General features: G+C 43.2%; 1 protein-coding gene across 1 annotated transcript in view; it reads left to right on the plus strand.

Annotated features, from left to right (window-relative positions):
* The first annotated feature begins 1853 nt into the window (after nucleotides 1-1853).
* LOC140191991 (uncharacterized) overlaps nucleotides 1854-21136 on the plus strand; it is a 76356-nt gene continuing 57073 nt past the window's right edge. Inside the window, exons 1-2 of the mRNA XM_072249904.1 lie at nucleotides 1854-1987; nucleotides 20648-20729. Of these exons, the coding sequence (XP_072106005.1) occupies nucleotides 20690-20729 (40 nt within the window). The 5' untranslated portion in view covers nucleotides 1854-1987; nucleotides 20648-20689. The remainder of the gene's footprint in view (nucleotides 1988-20647; nucleotides 20730-21136) is intronic.

The raw sequence follows: 21136 nt of genomic DNA on the forward strand, positions 1-21136 counted from the left end.
AGGGAGGTGTCGGAAATGGACCAGGTAAACTGCTCCCCTTCTGTTATGTCGCTACATCACTCTCTGTACTAGCCAGTCACAACATAACACACTAACTTATTGAAATGTGAATAATGTGCATGTGTGTTTATGGAGGTGAATTGGAGTATCTGTATGCATTTTTGTATTGCTGAGTGTCTGTGCATGTCAATCTGAGCATGTGTCAAGTTGGCACCAGTGAACAATGATTCCTCAGGCAATATCTTCCAGAGAGACAATCTAATTCTTCTTATTCTTTAATCTTTGTTTTTGAAATCATTGTAGCCTGGGACTTACAGTCTGTAATTTGATCAAGTAAGTTAGTGCTCTGCTGTCCCTGAGGAAACTCCAGGAGAAAAATGCAAGCACGAGCTACCATGAGAAGTTGTTCAGAGATGAGACGAGGGGCTGGGATCAACTACGTTCCTTGCTAATTAAAGTTACTAGGAAGATTGAAACATCAAGGCAAATGTGGAGGAGAGGAAGTGGTACTTGGAGTGGCGCTGGCTCAAGTCCATAAGACATAGGAGCAGAATTAGGCCATCTGGCCCATCGAGTCTGCTCTGCCATTCAATCATGGCTGATCCTATTTTTTTCTCCTCCTCAACCCCAGTTCCAGGCCTTCTCCCTGTAACCTTTGATGCCATGTCCAATCAACAACCTATCAATCTCTGCCTTAAATACACCCAATGACCTGGCCTCCACAACTGCATGTGTCAACACATTCCGCAAATTCACCACCCTCTGGCTAAAGACATTTCTCTGCATCTCTGTTTTAAATGGATGTCCCTCTATTCTGAGGCTGTGTCCTCTTGTCCCAGACTCTCCCACCAGGGGAAACATCCTTTCCACATCTACCCTGTCTAGGCCTTTCAATATTCGAAAGGTTTCAATGAGATCCCCCCTCATCCTTCTGTCCTCGGAGATGTTATCAAAATTCTGAGAATTCTGTGATTTATGTAATTCATATTGGCCTCTCTCACTTCTATATTTTTTTGTGCTTTTGCCCATTTTTCCTTGTTGCCGATTGGCGGGCTGGGTCTGTGGGGTTTAATGTTCCGGCTGTTGTTTCTCCACCTGGGTGATGTTACTTTTTGTGTGAGAGAGGGGTTGGGGCTTTGTGAGTTTCTGCTTCTTTTTCCTTTTGTTTGGGGAGGGATTGAATTGATGGCTTTCTTTGAACTATTATAGTTTTCTATATTTTATGGTTGTCTGGAGAAGAAAAATCTCAGAGTTATATTCTGCAAACATACTTTGATAATAAAATGAACCTTTGATGTATAAGACTGCTTGTGATACCCAGGTCAGCACTGAGAACACAGCCTGGAGAAATTGTTTGGCTCTGGGTCTAGCATTTGGGAGCTGTGGACCTCTGCTGTCAGGTAAGACACAAAAACACAGCAAGATCAAACCAGGAGTGGGTCATCAGGCCCCTCAGACCTGCCCCACCATCCAATGGCTGATCTGTGCTGGTATCACTTCCTCTGCTGTGTGACTTATGAGATCTGATTGGCTCTGTTATTATAATATGAAACAGTTAATCCACACTTGTTCTTTCCTTCCTGTCCTTTCTATAAGTGTATACCTCAGTTAAATATTATGTAGAGATTTGAGACAAATATGATTATATGATATATATGTACAGTATCTGAAATACATCTTATGGAAATGTTTGATGATGAAATTCAATAAAAAAAAATAAAAGTGCAACTACTGCTATAAATAAGGACAAATAAACCACACAGCAGAAACCACCCATTTCCACCCCACCCCTCTCTCGGATTGACAAACATAGATCAGCAGTGTTTCTCTGCACCCTCAGCCCAGCACTTAATTCCAGTCACAAAAGAAAGTCGGTTGCCTGTGATCCCGTTCATCACAGCACTTTATTAGTGACAACCAGGTTCTGAAGCGGAGCTAACTAACTTCTGTCTAACAGGATTTAAACAGCAAGCCTGGGGGATATTCCGTAAGTACACAAGGAATGCTTTCATTTTCTGGGAATATCCAAATTCCTAGAATCCTAGAATGTGGAATTTCCTTCCCTGAAGTGACCAACAGGTAGTTTTTACTGAAATGAACTTTTATTAAAAAGAATCCTTAAATGTAAAACTCCCCAGCAGCTATAGTGAGATTCAAACTAGCGTCTCTGGATCAGTGGCCCAGAGCTCTGACTGTTGGTCCAGTAATTACTCACTGGTAGTGCAGGGCAAGGTTTCACAGAGGCATTAGCCTTTAATATGTCCTTTTAGAGAGGAGCCCTGCACTTCTGGTTGCCATACCCAGTGCCAGAACTGAGGAAGCAGAGCATTACTGGGCTAGCGATGTGGAGGGAATAATGTGCTACAGTGTGAGAGGGACAGACATGTGGAGTAGCTGTACAAATAGAGGAACAGTAGTGATTTGCATTATTGCATTTATTATTATTACTGATAATAGCAATAATTATTTTTTCTCTCTTTTTATTTGTAGTTTGTTGCTTTCTTTTTGCACGTTGGTTGTTTGTCCATAGTGTTGTGTGCAGATTTCCATTGATTCTATTGTGTTTCTTGTATTTACTGTGATTGCCAGCAAGAAGACGAATCTCATGGATATACATCGTGACATATATATACTTTGATAATAAATTTACTTTGAACTTTAAATTTGCCTTGAGCTTTGTGGGAGCACCGCATTGGCAGAGAGACATTACTGAGAAGCAATTGCACTGTCAGTGAGACAGAGGTAAGGGAGTAACTACAGAGGGCTGTGCTTTAGGAAGGACCGTGCTGGTCCAAGGGGCCATCCTTGGATAGAATATTGAACCAAGGGCTTAACTGCCTTCCCTGAGAGGGGTGAAACATTCAGGGGATACCCAGCCAAAGAACAGCAGGGAGTTCTATCCTACAACCCACAGTTTTCTTTCACATCTCTTGTAAAATTGCTGCTCTGGATCACTATCCCTCTTCTGTTTATGGGAACTTTTCAGCAGCATTAAGATTATAAGACACAACAGCATTTGGCCTATTGAGTCTCCTCAGTCATTTGATCATGGCTGGTTTATTTTCCTTCTTAACCCCAATCTCCTACCTTTCCCCCATAACTTTTGGTGCCCTGGTTAATCAAGTACCTCCCAGCCTCTGCCTTAAACCACATAAGCTTCTGTTACAGTGGTGACTACACTTCACTGGGTGCAGAGTGTTTTGGGATGTCCAGAAAGTGACATGAAAGATATCTTATGAATGAAATGTGTTTTTGAGCACTGGAACATTGCCTGGACAGCTTGACAGGTAAGGATAGGTGACTGGAAGGAACAATGGCAAGTACGAGTGACCCAGGTGTTGATGAGCTGAGACATTGATGAGCACATGGCAGGGAAGCAGGTATACCGATGTCAGTGTATGAGAAGCTTAGCTTGAGTTAATTAGGACTTTTTTTTGTAATTTATTTTTTATTGAAGTTCATCATCAAACAAACATTTCCATAAGATGTATTTCAGATACTGTACATATATATCATATAATCATATTTGTCACAAATCTCCACATAATATTTATCTGAGGTATACACTTATAGAAAGGAGAGGAAAGAAAGAACAAGCAAAAGGAGAGAACTATGTACAAAGTAGAGAGTGATCTATTTTTTACAACATATTCATTGACTTGTGAAAATAAAATCAGGCCTAAGAGGTGTTATGTAGTTGAACCATTTTTCCCAGTATGAATCAAATTGTTCCAACTTATGATTAACAGATGCTGTTATCTTCTCCATTTTGTAAATGTCCATTGTAACATCCATCCATACATTTAAAGTTGGACTCTCCTGTGATAACCATTTCCTGGTAAGGGTCTTTTTACCAGCCACCAGCAGTATATTCATTAAATATTTATCTCTTTTCAACCATTCTTGAGGTACGTACCCAAAATATATGGTCTTACTTTCCAAGGATATTTCTCATTTAAAAATGTCTTAGAAACCACAAAAACCATAGAAAAACTACAGCACAGAAACAGGCCTTTTGGCCCTTCTTGGTTGTGCCAAACCATTTTCTGCCTAGTCCCACTGACCTATAGAAACCATACATTTCATTGTGTTTCCCACTCCAATAGTCTTTGATAATGGGGCAATCCCAGAAAATATGATAATGGTTTGCATTTTGATTTCCACAATTTCTCCAGCAAACAGGGAGGTTACTATCATAATGGGATTTCTGAAAGGGTGTAATAAAATATCTTATCAAGTTTTTCCGCCTGAACTCCCTCCATTTCTGTGAACTGGTACATTTCCATTGATACCTCCATATTATTGTCCATTCTTCCTCAGATATAATTATCCCTCCTTCCTTCTCCCATTTTCCTTTAATGTATGCAGTCGAATGTGTTTTAAGATTTGATAAACTCTGATACACGCTTGCAATGATTCTACTACCGTTATCTGAGTTAAAAATGCAAACATGAGGATATCTGCAGATGCTGGAATTTCAAGCAACACATAAAAATTGCTGGTGAACGCAGCAGGCCAGGCAGCATCTATGGGAAGAGGTACAGTTGACGTTTCGGGCCGAGACCCTTCGTCAGGACTAACTGAAAAAAGAGATAGTAAGAGATTTGAAAGTGGGAGGGGGAGGGGAGATCCGAAATGATAGGAGAAGACAGGAGGGGGAGGGATGGAGCTAAGAGCTGGAAAGTTGATTGGCAAAAGGGATATGAGAGGATCACGGGAAAGAGAGGGGGAGGGGGGAAGCCCAGAGGATGGGCAAGGAGTATAGTGAGAGGGACAGAAGGAAAAAAAGGAGAGAAAGAAAAAAATATATATTAAATAATTAAATAAATAGATAGATAAATAAATAAATAACAAATGGGGTACGAAGGGGAGGTGGGGCATTAACGGAAGTTAGGGAAGTCAATGTTCATGCCATCAGGTTGGAAGCTACCCGGACGGAATATAAGGTGGTGTTCCTCCAACCTGAGTGAAGCTTCATCTTGACAGTAGAGGAGGCCGTGGATAGACATGTCAGAATGGGAACGGGACGTGGAATTAAAATGTGTGGCCACTGGGAGATCCTGCTTTCCCTGGCGGACAGAGCGTAGGTGTTCAGCGAAATGATCTCCCAGTCAGCGTCGGGTCTCGCCAATATATAGAAGGCTGCATCGGGAGCACCATACACAGTATATCACCCCAGCCGACTCACAGGTGAAGTGTTGCCTCACCTGGAAGGACTGTCTGGGGCCCTGAAGGGAGGGAGTGAGGGAGGAAGTGTAAAGGAAGTGTAAAGGCATGTGTAGCACTTGTTCTGCTTACAAGGATAAGTGCCAGGAGGGAGATCAGTGGGAAGGGATGGGGGGGACGAATGGACAAGGGAGTCAAGTAGGGAGCGATCCCTGTGGAAAGCAGAGGTGGGGGGAGGGAAAAATGTGCTTAGTGGTGGGATCCCTTTGGAGGTGGCAGAAGTTACGGAGAATTATATGTTGGACCTGGAGGCTGGTGGGGTGGTAGGTGAGGCCAAAGGGAACCCTATTCCTAGTGGGGTGACAGGAGGATAGGGTGAGAGCAAATGTGCGTGAAATGGGAGAGATGCGTTTGAGAGCAGAGTTGATGGTGGAGGAAGGGAAGCCCCTTTCTTTAAAAAAGGAGGACATTTCCTTTGTCCTGGAATGAAAAGCCTCATCCTGCAGGTGCTGCAGAGACGGAGGAATTGCGAGAAGGGGGTGCCATTTTTGCAAGAGACAGGGTGAGAAGAGGAATAGTCCAGATAGCTGTGAGAATCCGTAGGCTTATAGCCTCCGGGTCCAACATATAATTCTCCGTAACTTCCGCTACCTCCAACAGGATCCCAGCACTAAGCACATCCTTCCCTCCCCTCACCTCTGGTTTCTGCAGGGATCGCTCCCTACGCGACTCCCTTGTCCATTCGTCCCCCCACCCCTTCCCACCGATCTCCCTCCCGGCACTTATCCTTGTAAGCGGAACAAGTGCTACACAAGCCCTTACACTTCCTCCCTTACCACCATTCAGGGCCCCAGACAGTCCTTCCAGGTGAGGCGACACTTCATCTGTGAGTCAGCTGGGGTGATAGACTGCATCCGGTGCTCCTGATGCGGCCTTCTATATATTGGCGAGACCCGACGCAGGCTGGGAGACCGTTTTGCTGAACACCTACGCTCTGAGCACCAGAGAAAGCAGGATCTCCCAGTGGCCACACATCATAATTCCACATCCCATTCCCATTGTGATATGTCTATCCACGGCCTCCTCTGCTGTAAAGACGTAGCCACACTCAGGTTGGAGGAACAACACCTTATATTCCGTCTGGTTAGCCTCCAACCTGATGACATGAACATTGACTTCTCTAACTTCTGTTAGTGCCCCACCTCTCCTTCATACCCCATCCGTTCTCTCCTTTTTCTCCCTCTGTCCCTCTCACTATACACCTTGCTCATCCTTTGGGCTCCCCCACCCTTTCTTTCCCCCTAGGCCTCCCGTCCCATGATCCTCTCATGTCCCTTTTGCCAATCACCTGTCCAGCTCTTGGCTCCATCCCTCCCCCTCCTGTCTTCTCCTATCATTTTGGATCTCCCCCTCCCCCTCCCACTTTCAAATCTCTTACTAGCTCTCCTTTCAGTTAGTCCTGACAAAGGGTCTCGACCCGAAACGTCAACTGTACCTCTTCCTAGAGATGCTGCCTGGCCTGCTGCGTTCACCAGCAACTTTTATGTGTGTTGTTATCTGAATTATATGCTTTTCTAAATAGCTCTCTCAAAGATGTACTTACCTTGGTTACATTTTTAACCCTCCTATTAACATACTGTCGCATCTGTAGATACTGATTAAAGTCTTGTTTTTCTAATAAGTGTTTCTCTTTAAGCATTTCAAAACTGAACAGTGTTCCTTCTTTCATTATATTGCAAAGAGCTGTTATTCCTTTATCTGTCCAGTCCTTAAATCTAGCATCCAGTTTATTCAGTGTAAAATCCGAGTCATATGCACACCATTTACGTATTGCAATATCTCCCTCTAGTTTATATTCTTTTATAATAGTTTTCCATATTTTAAAGTCTATTTCACCCATGGGTTATCAATAGTATTTATGTACATTTGTAGGTTGTTATCAGCCAAAGTTGCCTGTATAGGGATGGGAAGTATCCTCTCCTCAATGTTTTTCCATTGAGCGTCATACGATGGGTTGCACCAGCATATCACAGCTCTCAACTGTGCTGCAAAATAATAATCTGTAAGAGAAGGTAGGCCCCATCCCCCCTTTTCCTTGGCTAATTGCGAAGTTTTGAGATGAACTCTAGACCTTTTAACTTGCCATATATATATTGATAGCATCTTGTTCCATACATTGAATTGATTTTGGTTAATCTCTATTGGTAGGGTCTGAAAGAAATATAATAGTCTGAGCACTATATTTATTTTAATAGATTCAATCCTTGAACTGAGACTAAAAAAGGAATTAGGTTCCATCTTGATATATCTTCCTTAATTTTTTTTATATATAGGCTGATAATTGCATTCTGATAATTTTGACAAATCTTTTGGCATAATGATGCCCAAATATTTGAAAGACTCTTTTTGCCATGCCCAGGGTTATCTACTTTCAATTTCTCTTGGTGGGCTATAGTTATATGAAAGTAATTGGGTTGTATCTATGTTGATCTTGCATCCTAATAATTGACCATATTGTTCAAAGGATTGCATCAATTTAGGTAAAGAGTATGTTGGTTGCCCTAGATAGATCGAAATGTCATCTGCGTAACAGGCCAATTTATTGTCTGTCCCTTTAACAGTAATTCCCCTGATATTTTCATTTTGTCTGATGTATTGAGCAAATGGTTCCAGATATAATGCAAAGAGTAGCGGTGGCCATGCACAACCCTGTCTTGTGCCCCTTTCTGGGGTAAATATTTGATAAATATCCATTGATTTTAATCCTAGCAGTAGGATTGTCATATAGTGCCTGTATAGTTTTAATAATTGTGTCACGGAAACCAAATCTATGTAAAACTCTGTAAAGAAAATTCCAATTAACGGAATCAAATGTCTTTTCAGCGTCCACACTTATCACTATTGCTTCAAATTTATTTTCCTGTATATGATCCACAATGTGAAGTGTCCTTCGTATATTGTCTTGTGTTTGGTGGTGTTGTATAAAAACCTGTCTGATCATTATGTATCAGTATGGGTAGAAACTCCTCTAACCATTTGGCCATGATGGAGGTAAATATTCTATAATCTATATTAAGAATGGATATTGGTCTAAATGACCCATATTCCATTTTATCCTTGCCATCTTTGGGTATAACTGAGATTACCGCATCCTTCCAGCTGGGTGGCATTTGTGCCTTCTTTAGAGCCCAGTTCAGTGTGGGGAATAAGACAGGAATTAACTCATTTTTAAATTCTTTGTACCACTCTGCCGTATACCCATCTGAACCTCGTGACTTGCTTAATTTAAGCCTACTAATGGGAGCTTTTAGTTCAACTTCAGTTATGTGAACAGTCATCGTTCTATTTTGTTCTTCACTTCAAGTGAACTCTAGAGAATTCAGGAAAGTGTCAATTTGGGTTATGCTTCCCCCTGGAACTTTGGAATATAGAGTTTTGTAAAACACTTCAAAAGCTTCTTGAATTTCACTTAGCTTATTTTTTTTTTATCATTTTTGTTCTTGGATCCCTAATTCTATGACTTGTATTTTCTGCTCTCTTTTTCTTCAGTTTCCAGGCCAGTATTTTCATAGACTTAGATCCACTTTCATAATGTCTCTGTTTCAGAAACATTAAATTTTTCCTGATTTCTTGTGTAGCCAAACTATTAATTTCATTCCTATTTTTTTTATTTTCTCTAATGTATCCTGTGTCAAATTCAGTTTGTGTTTTTTTCCTCGTTCTTTCAGCCTATTTTGTAATTCCTCTCATGTTTTATTCCTTATTTTTCTCTTATATGGAGATATCGGTATAATTTTCCCTCTTAAGTCAACTTTCAGAGTTTCCCATAGAATGGGAGGTGAAACCTCTCCATTATCATTGAATTCTAGGTAAAGACCAATTTCTTTTTTAATTTGTTCCTTAAAGTAGGGATCATTGAGTAGACTTGAATTTAGCTTCCAAATAGTATTCTTTGTTGTAGGTCATAATCAACAGATAGATATATATAGGTGCATGGTCACTTACATCTATCGTCCCAATTCCACAGGTGTTTATTTTGTCTTTATCTTTTCCAAATGTTATGAAATCGTCTATTCTTGTATATACAGAATGGGGGGCAGAATAATGAGTATAATCCCTTCTGTCGGGGAAAGGTCCCTCTATATATCAATTAAACCAACATCCTCAAAAAAGTGTATTAACTCTCTTTCGAAAAGGATTTTGTTTCACAGGTTTTTCTATTGGAAGAGTCTAACTTTGGTTGTAATTGTAAATTTAAGTCTCCCCCACGTATCAGGAGACCTTCTGTTTCCGTTACCATAACATTAGTAATTTTCTGAAAGAAATTAATATCACTTCCTGGGGGTGCATATATATTCAATAGAGTAACTGAATTTCCATCTATATTCCCCCTTACCAGAATTTATCTGCCCTCCTTATCTCCCATTTTGAATATTTTTTCAAAATTTAGCTTGCTTGAGATAAGAATAGCAACTCCTCTCCTATGTCCTGATGAGGAGAAAAGCAAATTAGTGAAGCCCATTCTCTTTAGTTTTCCATGCTCATTATCACGTAAGTGAGTTTCCTGTAAATATACTACATAGGCTTCTTCTTTTTTTCATTTTGGATAGAATTTTACTGTGTTTGGATTTAACCGCCCATTGACATTGAAAGAAATGTATTTTACTTTGTCCTTCGCCATGTGTATTTATCTGTCAATATATCATTGAAATTAGTAGAATAAAACTTAATCAATCTACTCCCTGAACAAATAAGAACCAAGAAACATGGATAATAAAAAAAGGCAACGAAGGTGTGATTCCAAGGCTGAGGTCTCTAGCAGATGACCCTGAGTTGAGCTGGAGGGAATGTCTAGCAGTGGGGGATAGCCCCAACTCCCTGTGAGTTGGGGGCCCCATTACAGTGACCATAAAAGTAAGTGAACAAGTCTATGTCCATTACACAGAAAAGATTTCCCTGTGTATTCCTCCCCTATATATATATTCTCATTTAGGTGGGGAAAAAGGAGTGGATGAATGAATAAAAAAATTGAGTAATATAAAATCCACATTATAATAAGTATTTCTTGAAATAGGTATAGCACCGTCTATTTTTGCCTCCGATTATCTTATCAACACTTTTAGAGTTCGCCAAACCTTAAAACCTTCTGGAAGGGTTGAGGTCTGTCTTTGGAAAACTCACAGTCTCTTCCTGATATTCTCTCGCCCTCCTCCCATCCCCTGCTTCCTCGGTTCTCTTACTATTTCCCAAGCAGATTGGGATAACTGTTCAGCCAGGATTTCCCTCGGTTTGATCACGCTGTGACCAAGTTATCAGAAGATGCCGATAAGAGAGATAAGCGAGAGACAAATGGGGGAAACATTCAAAATGCTAATAAGAGAGAGACGAAAGGGATTAACGAAAAGGAGACACAGTTCTGAGTATTGACAGACCGGTTGCTTTGAACCTGAACTGTTTGAAGTTTGATGGACAGGCAATAACCCAGCAGGGGGATAAAAGGAACAGGTTCGCTAAGGCAAGGGACACACCACGACACCACGAGATAATGAGACCCTGGAAGTGCGGTGTGCCCCCACAAGTTGGCGAGAGTTTTGGAGGTCTGATCGCGGGACCAACCATAGACGCACTGGGTGAGACGGTATGATCGGCAGGAACCTGGTGTGTGTGTCCACCCTTGCCTGGGTGCCGGGTTCACCGCAGAAGAACGATTGTATCCGGAACGGAGGGATCACAGTCAGTGACCTCAGAAGACATTAAAAAGGGCTCGCGCCGAAAGCTAACAGCGAGGAATATCAAAGGTCTGTTGAATCCGATTTGAATATCAGCACTCGCTCTCTCTCTCTCTCTCTCTCCCCCCAACGGCATGACAGCGATTACTGCAAACTGAAACTGAACTGAACTCTGTGTCACTTGAGACTGATCATTTTACCCCTAGACTGTGATAGAGCTTGATTGATCCTATTATCCTAGTTCTGTGTACATGTGTGTTTATTCATTGCTAACCTGTTGCATTTATATCCTTACTATTAGAGTACTGTGTTACTTATTTCTTTAATAAAACTTTCTTAGTTTCAGTAATCCAGACTCCAATTAATTGGTCCACTTCTGCTGGTTTGGCAACCCAGTTACGGGGTACGTAACAACGCTGATGGGCAGACCTCTGCAGGGAGCAGGGTTTTAGATTTTTAGATCATTGGGATCTCTTCTGGGGAAGGTGGGACCTGTACAGATTGGATGGGTTGCACCTGAACTAAAGGGGGAGCGATATCCTTGCAGGTAGGTTTGCTAGCATGGATCGGGAGGGTTTAAACTAACTTGCAAGGGGGATGGGACCCAGAGCGATAGAGCAGTGAAAGAAGTGCATGGAGTAAAGCTAGATGTAACATATAGAGGCTTTAAGGAAAGAGAAGTAGAATAAGCAGAATAAGGTAGAAGGGCTAAAGTGTGTGTACCTCAATGCAAGAAGCATCAGGAACAAAGGTGATGAACTGAGAGCTTGGATACATACATGGAATTACAGTGGCCATTACAGAGACTTGGCTGGCACCAGGGCAGGAATGGATTCTCAATATTCCTGGATTACAGTGCTTTAAAAGGGATAGAGAGGGGGAAAAAGGGGAGGAGGGGTGGCATTACTGGTCAGGGATACTATTACAGCTACAGAAAGGGTGGGTAATGGAGCAGGATCCTCTTTTGAGTCAGTATGGGTGGAAGTCAGGAACAGGAAGGGAGCAGTTACTCTACTGGGAGTATTCTATAGGCCCCCTGGTGGCAGCAGAGATACAGAGGAGCAGATTGGGAGGCAGATTTTGGGAAAGGTGCAAAAATAACAGGGTTGTTATCATGGGTGACTTTAACTTCTCTAATATTGATTGGCACCTGATTAGTTCCAAGGGTCTAGATGGGGCAGAGTTTGTTAAGTGCGTCCAGGACGGATTCTTGACACAGTATGTTGACAGGCCGACTAGGGGGAATGCCATACTAGATCTAGTACTGGGTAATGAACCGGGTCAGGTCACAGATCTCTCAGTGGGTGAGCATCTGGGGGACAGTGACCACTGCTCCCTGGCCTTTAGCATTATCATGGAAAAGGATAGAATCAGAGAGGACAAGAAAATTTTTAATTGGGGAAGGGCAAATTATGAGGCTATAAGGCTAGAACTTGCAGGTGTGAATTGGGATGATGTTTTTGCAGGAAAATGTACTATGGACATGTGGTCAATGTTTAGAGATCTCTTGCAGGATGTTAGGGATAAGTTAGTCCCGGTGAGGAAGATAAAGTATGGTAGGATGAAGGAACCATGGGTGACAAGTGAGGTGGAATATCTAGTCAGGTGGAAGAAGGCAGCATACATGAGGTTTAGGAAGCAAGGATCAGCTGGGTCTATTGAGGAATATAGGGAAGCAAGAAAGGAGCTTAAGAAGGAGCTGAGAAGAGCAAGAAGGGGGCATGAGAAGGTCTTGGCGAGTAGGGGAAAGGAAAACCCCAAGGCATTCTTCAATTATGTGAAGAACAAAAGAATGACAGGAGTGAAGGTAGGATCGATTAGAGATAAAGGTGGGAAGATGTGCCTGGAGGCTGTGGAAGTCAGCGAGGTCCTCAATGAATACTTCTCTTCGGTATTCACCAATGAGAGGGAACTTGATGATGGTGAGGACAATATGAGTGAGGTTGATGTTCTGGAGCATGTTGATATTAAGGGAGAGGAGGTGTTGGAGTTGTTAAAATACATTAGGACAGATAAGTCCCCGGGGCCTGATGGAATATTCCCCAGGCTGCTCCACGAGGTGAGGGAAGAGATACTGAGCCTCTGGCTAGGATCTTTATGTCCTCATTGTCCACGGGAATGGTACCGGAGGATTGGAGGGAGGTGAATGTTGTCCTCTTGTTCAAAAAGGGTAGTCGGGATAGTCCGGGTAATTATAGACCAGTGAGCCTTACGTCTGTGGTGGGAAAGCTGTTGGAAAAGATTCTTAGAGATAGGATCTATGGGCATTTCATTTTAGCTGATCCAATTTTCTTCTCAATCTCCTGCCTTCTTCCCGTATCCCTTCATGCCCTGACCAATCAAGAATTTATCAACCTCTGCCTTAAGTATACATAAAGACTTGGCCTCCACAGCTGTCTGTGGCAAAGAATTCCACAGATTCATTACCACCTGGCTGAAGAAATTCCTCCTCACCTCCGTTCTAAAAGGACACCCCTGTATTCTGAGGTTGTGTTTTCTAGTCTTAGACTGGCTCACCATAAGAACACCATCTCCACATCCTCTCTATCAAGGCCTTTCACTGTTTGATAGGTTTCAATGAGGTCACCCCTCATTCTTCTGAACTTCAGTGAATACAGGCCCAGAGTCATCAAGTGCTTTTCATGTGACAAGCCATTCTATCCTGGAATCATTTTCATGAACTTCCTTTGAACCCTCTCCAGTTTCAGTACATCTTTTCTAAGATAACTGCTCTCAATACTCCAAGTGAGGCCTCACCAGTGCTTTATAAAGTTTCAGCTCTACATCCTTGCTTTTATATTCTAATCTCAAAATAAATGCTAACACTGCATTTGCCTTCCTCGCCGCAGTCTCAACCTGCAAATTAACCTTTAGGGATTCCGGTACAAGGACTCCCAAGTATCTTTATGTCTCAATTTTTTGTATTTTCTCTCTATTTAGAAAATAGTCATCCCTTTTATTTCTTCTACCAAGGTGCATGACCATACACTTCCCAACACTGTTCCATCTGCCACTTCTAAGCCCATTCTCCTAATCCGTCTAAGTCCTTCTCTACTTCTTTGAAAATACCTGTCCCTCTGCCTAACTTCATATTGTTACGTACCCCGTAACTGGGTTGCCAAACCAGCAGAAGTGGACCACTTAGTTGGAGTCTGGATTACTGGAACTAAGAAAGTTTTATTAAAGAAATAAGTAACACGGTACTCTAATAGTAAGGATATAAATGCAACAGGTTAGCAATGATAAAACACACGTACACAGAACTAGGATAATAGGATCAATCAAGCTCTATCGCAGTCTAGGGGTAAAATGATCAGTCTCAAGTGACGCAGAGTTCAGTTCAGTTTAGTTCAGTTCACAGTAATCGCTGTTGTGCCTTTGGGGAGAGACAGAGAGAGAGAGAGAGAGCGAATGATGATATTCAAATCGGATTCAAACAGACCTTTGATATTCCTCGCGGTTAGCTTTCGGGCGAGCCCTTTTTAATGTCTTCTGAGGTCACCGACTGTGACCCCTCCGTTCCGGATACGATCGTTCTTCTGCGGTGAACCCGGCACCCAGGCAAGGGCGGACACACACACCAGGTTCCCGCCGATCATACCTTTCCACCCTGTGCGTCTATGGTCGGTCCTGCGACCAGACCTCCAAAACTTCCACCAACTTGTGGGGGGGGGGGGCACAACGCACTTCCAGGGTCTCGTTATCTCGTGGTGTCGTGGTGTGTCCCTTGCCTTAGCGAACCTGTTCCTTTTATCCCCCTGCTGGGTTATCGTCTGTCCATCAAACTTCAAACAGTTCAGGTTCAAAGCAACCGGTCTGACAAAACTCGGAACTGTGTTTCTTTTTGTTAATCTCTCTCGTCTCTCATTAACATTTGGAATGTTTCTCTCTTTGTCTCTCTTATCAGCATCAATCTTCTGATAACTTGGTCTTTTGTCACACCTCTACCCTTCAAAGGATTTTTACTGGGGTAAAAATTATAGGCATGAATACATTATTAGATACACACAAGTATACATGGTCATCAGCTATTTGGCTAATACAGAGAACTTTGAGTTGTCAACACCTTGACAGACAGTCAGCAACCACATTTTCCGTTCCTTTTATATGTGTTATTTTAATAATCCTCTAAGACCAGGCTCCAATTTAGCAAACTTCATAGTGGCCAAAAACACTAATGAGTTGTGATCAGTGTAACTTCTCAGTGGTTTTCATCCGGAACACAGATAACAAGGGTCGTCCCACACCAACTTAGCATTCTTTGGCAAGGGCTTAGTAAGAGGGTGGGTAATATCCGCAAAGTTTTTCTTTTGCAAAACTTCCAATAGTACCCCACCATCTCCAAGAACCTTCTCAGGGCTCTCTTGTCTGTCAGGGTGGGAACTTCAGAGATAGCCTGCACCTTAGCTTGCATCGGAGCCAGCTGCCCCTGTCCTACCACAAATCCCAGATAAGTGACCTTCGCGTGGCTGAATTCACTTTTTTGCGAGGTTCACTGTCAGGCTGGCTTCAAACAGCCGTTTAACCAGTGCGACACCGTGCTCCTCCCACATGTCACTCCAGACCACTACATCGCCAATATACGCTTCTGCGTTCTTTAGCCCTTTTGTCACTGAATTTATCATCCTATAGGGGTGTTGCTCACTAGGCTGACCTGATGTGACAACACCATGTCCCGGCTCTTTGCATTGCCTCGGGACATCCGTACATACGTGTGCGCGCCGTTTAATTAGCTCTCTTAGCGGGTCGCTTTGTTCGGGGATTAAGGGAGAGACCTTATCAGCAAAGCTGGCCAAAACAATAGACTTCTCCCATCTGGTCGGCACTATACTTATCTTTTCAAAATGGGTTTTCCCCTTCTCAGGTGGCACACTAGCCTCATTAATTTTCGTGATAACACCGACTAGGTTTGTTCACCTATCGTGGCAAGCTGTTAGCATATCAAAAGCCTGTAACTGTGTTAGCTCACGTCTACAATGGTCAATAACATCCTTCCTCCTGTGTGGCCAGTAGAACTCTTTCATGATTCCGCCGACTGTTTTCCTCCCCCCAAAATGTCCACCGAGGGGTATCTTGTGGGCCAGGTTAAGAATCTCATCCCCATAAATTTTTGGCACCACCTCCCATTCCTCATCTGCGGGCACGGTACTTGGTAGCCATTTCTTCCTTAGTACTCCCTCCTCCACACAATAGCCTTTTTAATTCTGCTTCAGAGAGAGCTATCTCCGCCAAAACCATCAGCTCCTCGTCTCGCTCCTGTGCCTGTACAAATTCCTTCCTTGATAATGATAAATCTACCTTAATTTCCGTTTCATTACACTCCTTCTTTTCACTTTCTAACCCCTCCTCGTATAAGGCTGGTAAAAGCATCTCCACTAAATCTATATTAGCTTCGGCAGCCTTTCTGGACACACGCCGAGTCACTGCGCAAATGGGGTAAACCTGTGAGTCCATGGGCGGGGCCCCAATGTTGGCAGGCTGGCTTGTCAATCTTACTGCTGGGTACACCTCTCCGCCGGCGAAGTCATTACCGAGTAAGCCCTCCATGTCTTTCATCGGTAGTTCGGCCCTCACCCCGATCATGACCGGTCCAGAGACCAAATCGCTTTTTAGGTGTATCTGGTGCAAAGGTACTGCTTCAGTCCCTTTTCCAATGCCTTTTATGACCCTGACCGCCCCAGTCTGGGTCTCTGAACTAAAATCTAAAACACTCCTTAAGATCAGTGACTGACAAGCTCCCGTGTCTCTCCAGATCCGTACTGGAACTGGGTTTAACCCCTCCTTCACCGACACCAATCCGTCCGAGGTAAACTTCTCGCGCCCTTCCTGAACTTTATCAGACCTCTTCTCTCCTAGCGGTTTGCTTACCAGCTCAATACAGCCAGTCAGAACCATCGTTTTCCCTTTTCCCATCTCCTTCTTTGGGGCAAAGCACCTGGACGCAAAGTGTCCGACTTTCCCACAATTAAAGCATACGACCCCAGGACACTTCCTACCAAATTGCTCCCTGTCTACCTTATCCTTCTCACTAGTCCCCGGCTTACTTTCTGACTTTTCTGGCAGACTCTCCCCGCCGTCCTGACTACTCTTCTGGTAGCCTTTACTTGAGGTAAACTTCATTTTATTTGTCAACGCGTATTCATCCACTAACTTAGCAGTTGCGGCTAAAGTGTCTGCCTCTTTCTCATCTAGGTAGGGTCTCATACCGTCAGGGACACAACCTTTAAACTGCTCAATCAGGATGAGCTGTAGCAGTCTGTCGTAATCCCCATTGACCCCTTTCGAGGCGCACCAACGCTCACAATATGTCTGCAGCTCACAGGCAAACTCTAAGTACTGCTTCCTCGCATCCCGGAACCTCTGCCGGTATGCCTCCGGGACCAACTCATAAATCCTGAGTATGGCCTCTTTCACCACCTCATACCTCTGGGCATCTTCTGCGGACAAAGCCGAGTAAGCTTGTTGGGCTTTTCCTTTAAGTACACTCTGAAGCAAAACAGCCCACTTATCCCTCGGCCAGTCCTGACTTGCAGCAACTTTTTCAAAATGGAGAAAGTACCGATCAACATCGGTCTCGTCAAACCAGCCTAACCACCTTGGTTCGGCATGGGCCCCTGCGCTAGCGTCATCCTTAACTTCTCCAGCTCGAATTCCCTTTCCTTCTGTTTCTCCAGCTGCCTCTCTCTCTCTTCTCGCTCCAACTGCCTCTCTCTCTCTTGCCGTTCTAACAGTTTCTCTTTGGGCTCGAGTCTCAATTTTTCCATCTGCACCTGTACTGCTTCTCCACCAGGTTTGCCCATAGATACCACCTCCAGCTCCCCTTGGGGAAACACACCTTTAGACACATAATGCTCTTTGATAGCTCTGTGCATCTCCTCTCTCCTCATTCTCGACTTCCCCTTAAAAAGATTCAACCATTTGGCCACAGCTGCCAATTCTGCTTTCCTGGCATCCTCTAATGCCTCCAAGGTCAGCCCCTTTAGAAATTCCTCAATCTCCATTTCTGCTGTTTGCCTTTCCTTTCTTTCGGGAATTTTAACCCAATCAATTTAACCCGTCCCAAAGTTAGCGTTCAAAATCCTGGACGAGAACCCCACTTATGTTACGTACCCCATAACTGGGTTGCCAAACCAGCAGAAATGGACCACTTAGTTAGAGTCTGGATTACTGGAACTAAGAAAGTTTTATTAAAGAAATAAGTAACACAGTACTCTAATAGTAAGGATATAAATGCAACAGGTTAGCAATGATAAAACACACATGTACACAGAACTAGAATAATAGGATCAATCAAGCTCTATCGCAGTCTAGGGGTAAAATGATCAGTCTCAAGTGATGCAGAGTTCAGTTCAGTTTAGTTCAGTTCGCAGTAATTGCTGTTGTGCTGTTGCGGAGAGAGAAAGAGAGAGCGAATGATGATATTCAAATCGGATTCAAACAGACCTTTGATATTCCTCGCAGTTAGCTTTCGGGCGAGCCCTTTGTAATGTCTTCTGAGGTCACCGACTGTGACCCCTCCGTTCCGGATACGATCGTTCTTCTGCGGTGAACCCGGCACCCAGGCAAGGGCGGACACACACACCAGGTTCTCGCCGATCGTACCTTTCCACCCCGTGCGTCTACGGTCGGTCCCGCTACCAGACCTCCAAAACCTCCACCAACTTGTGGGGGGGCACACCGCACTTCCAGGGTCTCGTTATCTCATGGTGTCATGGTGTGTCCCTTGCCTTAGCGAACCTGTTCCTTTTATCCCCCTGCTGGGGTATCGCCTGTCCATCAAACTTCAAACAGTTCAGGTTCAAAGCAACCGGTCTGTCAATACTCAGAACTGTGTCTCTTTTCGTTAATCTCTCTCGTCTCTCACTAACATTTGGAATGTTTATCTCTTTGTCTCTCTCTTATCTCTCTTATCGGCATCAATCTTCTGATAACTTGGCCTTTTGTCACAATATTGTCTGCAAACTTTGCAACAAAACAATCAATTCCATCATCCAAATCACTGACATATAATGTAAAAAGAATCAGTCCCACACAGACCCTGTGGAACACCACTAGTCACTGGCAGCTAGTCAGGGAATAAGGCAAACAATCAGTCTTGCATCAGTTGTAGGGAAATTACTGGAGAAAATTCTTAGGGATAGGGTATACAGTATGAGCATTTGGAAACCCATGACCTAATGAGGGAGAACAGGGAGAGAGAGAGTAATGAGGAGAGAGGCTTTGTGCAGGGCAGGAAAGTGTCTTACCAACTTTCAGTAAGTACATTTAATGTCAGAGAAATATATACAATATCCATCCTGAAATTCTTTTTCTTCGCAAGCATCCACAAAAACAGAGAAGTTCCCCAAAGAATGAATGACAGTTAAATGTTAGTGTTACGTAACCGGCAAAAATGAATATTAATCGAGACAAGCTATATAAAAACAATCAAACATTTATTAAGCACGTATAAACGATAAGGAAAAAAAAACAAAGGAAAACTTTAACTGGAGGTTAACAGGTACACAACCGTTCGCCAACTCCACTCGGCTCTGGTTCTTAAAGCGTTAAATGCGAAAACAGTTCTTTCAGTGATAACTTTGAAAGTCCAACCGTTTTACACATTCAATTGGGAGAGACTTCTCTGGAGAAAGATTTCTTCACAGATGCACCTTTACTGCTGGTTCTGTCCACAGGATTCACGAAGCCAAAAATAAACAGTGTAAATCAACTGACTTTAAATTCCTTTAGAGAGAGAGCCTTTGCATGAACTCATTGCCCGTTTGCAAGAGTTATCTCTATGCAGGTTCTCTCCAATGAAGACTCAATAAGGTTGATTCTTTATTAAACTGCCAAACGATGCCGACTTCTCTTGATCCTTCGATCCTTCACTCTCCCTTCAAAACTGTCGGAATTGAGTAAATTGGCACTTCCAGCCACAAATTCCCAGTCCAATAATACAATATCTTGTAAGAGAACGCACCTTCTGTTTTAAAAATGAAACTGTGTCACAAAAACAAACACGCAACAGAAACGGAGGCACAACACGTTCTACCTGGAAATCTACAAACTCAAAAACCAACTGCGTCACCTGGGTCGACCCTTATATAGTCACGGGGCACATGTCATCACGTGACCTCATCGGCGGGAAAATCACATCAGGTGACCTCCAAAAGACCATTACATCATTCTCACAAAAAGAACAGATCTCCTTGAGCAGGTAACAGTTAGAACCTCAAAGCACCCCCAGCTCCGCCCTCTCATGCATAAGCAGCAGCAAAGCAACAACCCCCCCCCCCCCGCTTGGTTTTGGTGAATGTATCAACGTAAATTTTGCAGATTGTCTGCTGCCTTTCAAAACAGATAGTATGGTGTGACATTCTTTCAACGAATGGTGTGAGTTTCTCAGGCTGTTAAAAGGTTTGGCCAAATGCTTGTCTCCTTCTCAGCCTCAGGGCAGAGAACCACCCTTCACACAGTTGATTAAAGTGATCCACAAAGATTTTGTCCACAAATGGTTTAAAACTCTGTCAACACACATCAAAGTTATTGGTGAAGGCAGCAGGCCAGGCAATCTGACGAAGGGTCTCAGCCCGAAACGTCGACTGTACCTCTTCCTAGGGATGCTGCCTGGCCTGCTGTGTTCACCAGCAACTTTGATGTGTGCTCCTTGAATTTCCAGCATCTGCAGAATTCCTCGTGTTTGCGTTTTTAAAACTCTGCCAAAGCTGCCAGGCAGGAGAAGGAGTCTCACTAACTGTGTTCTCTTTTAGACCCTGAGAGCAGGAAACGGACAGAATACCTGGGATTGAACGATGATTGGAAAGTGGTATTTTCTCCTATCAATTCTGCAAGGTACCAGCAACAGCAGCTCAGCTGATTAACTGTCAATGAGTTGGGATGGAAACTAATTTTGATAGAGGTTAACAGATTAGCACTCCCTTAAATATCCTTATAACACACATTGCTGCCATTCTGATTAGTGCTCCTTTAATTCTCCTTTAGTACTCCCACATTGCAGCCATTCTGATTAGTGCTCCTTCAGTACACACACATTGTTGCCATTCTGATTAGTGCTTCTTTAATGCTCCTTTAGTACTCCCACATTGCAGCCATTCTGATTAGTGCTCCTTCAGTACACACACATTGTTGCCATTCTGATTAGTGCTTCTTTAATGCTCCTTTAGTACTCCCACATTGCAGCCATTCTGATTGTACAGAAATCCAACAGTACTTGGAACCTACAGTTGTCCAGAGGCCAC

This window comes from Mobula birostris, assembly GCF_030028105.1.
Source record: "Mobula birostris isolate sMobBir1 chromosome 8 unlocalized genomic scaffold, sMobBir1.hap1 SUPER_8_unloc_1, whole genome shotgun sequence".
NCBI classification, from domain to species: domain Eukaryota; kingdom Metazoa; phylum Chordata; class Chondrichthyes; order Myliobatiformes; family Myliobatidae; genus Mobula; species Mobula birostris.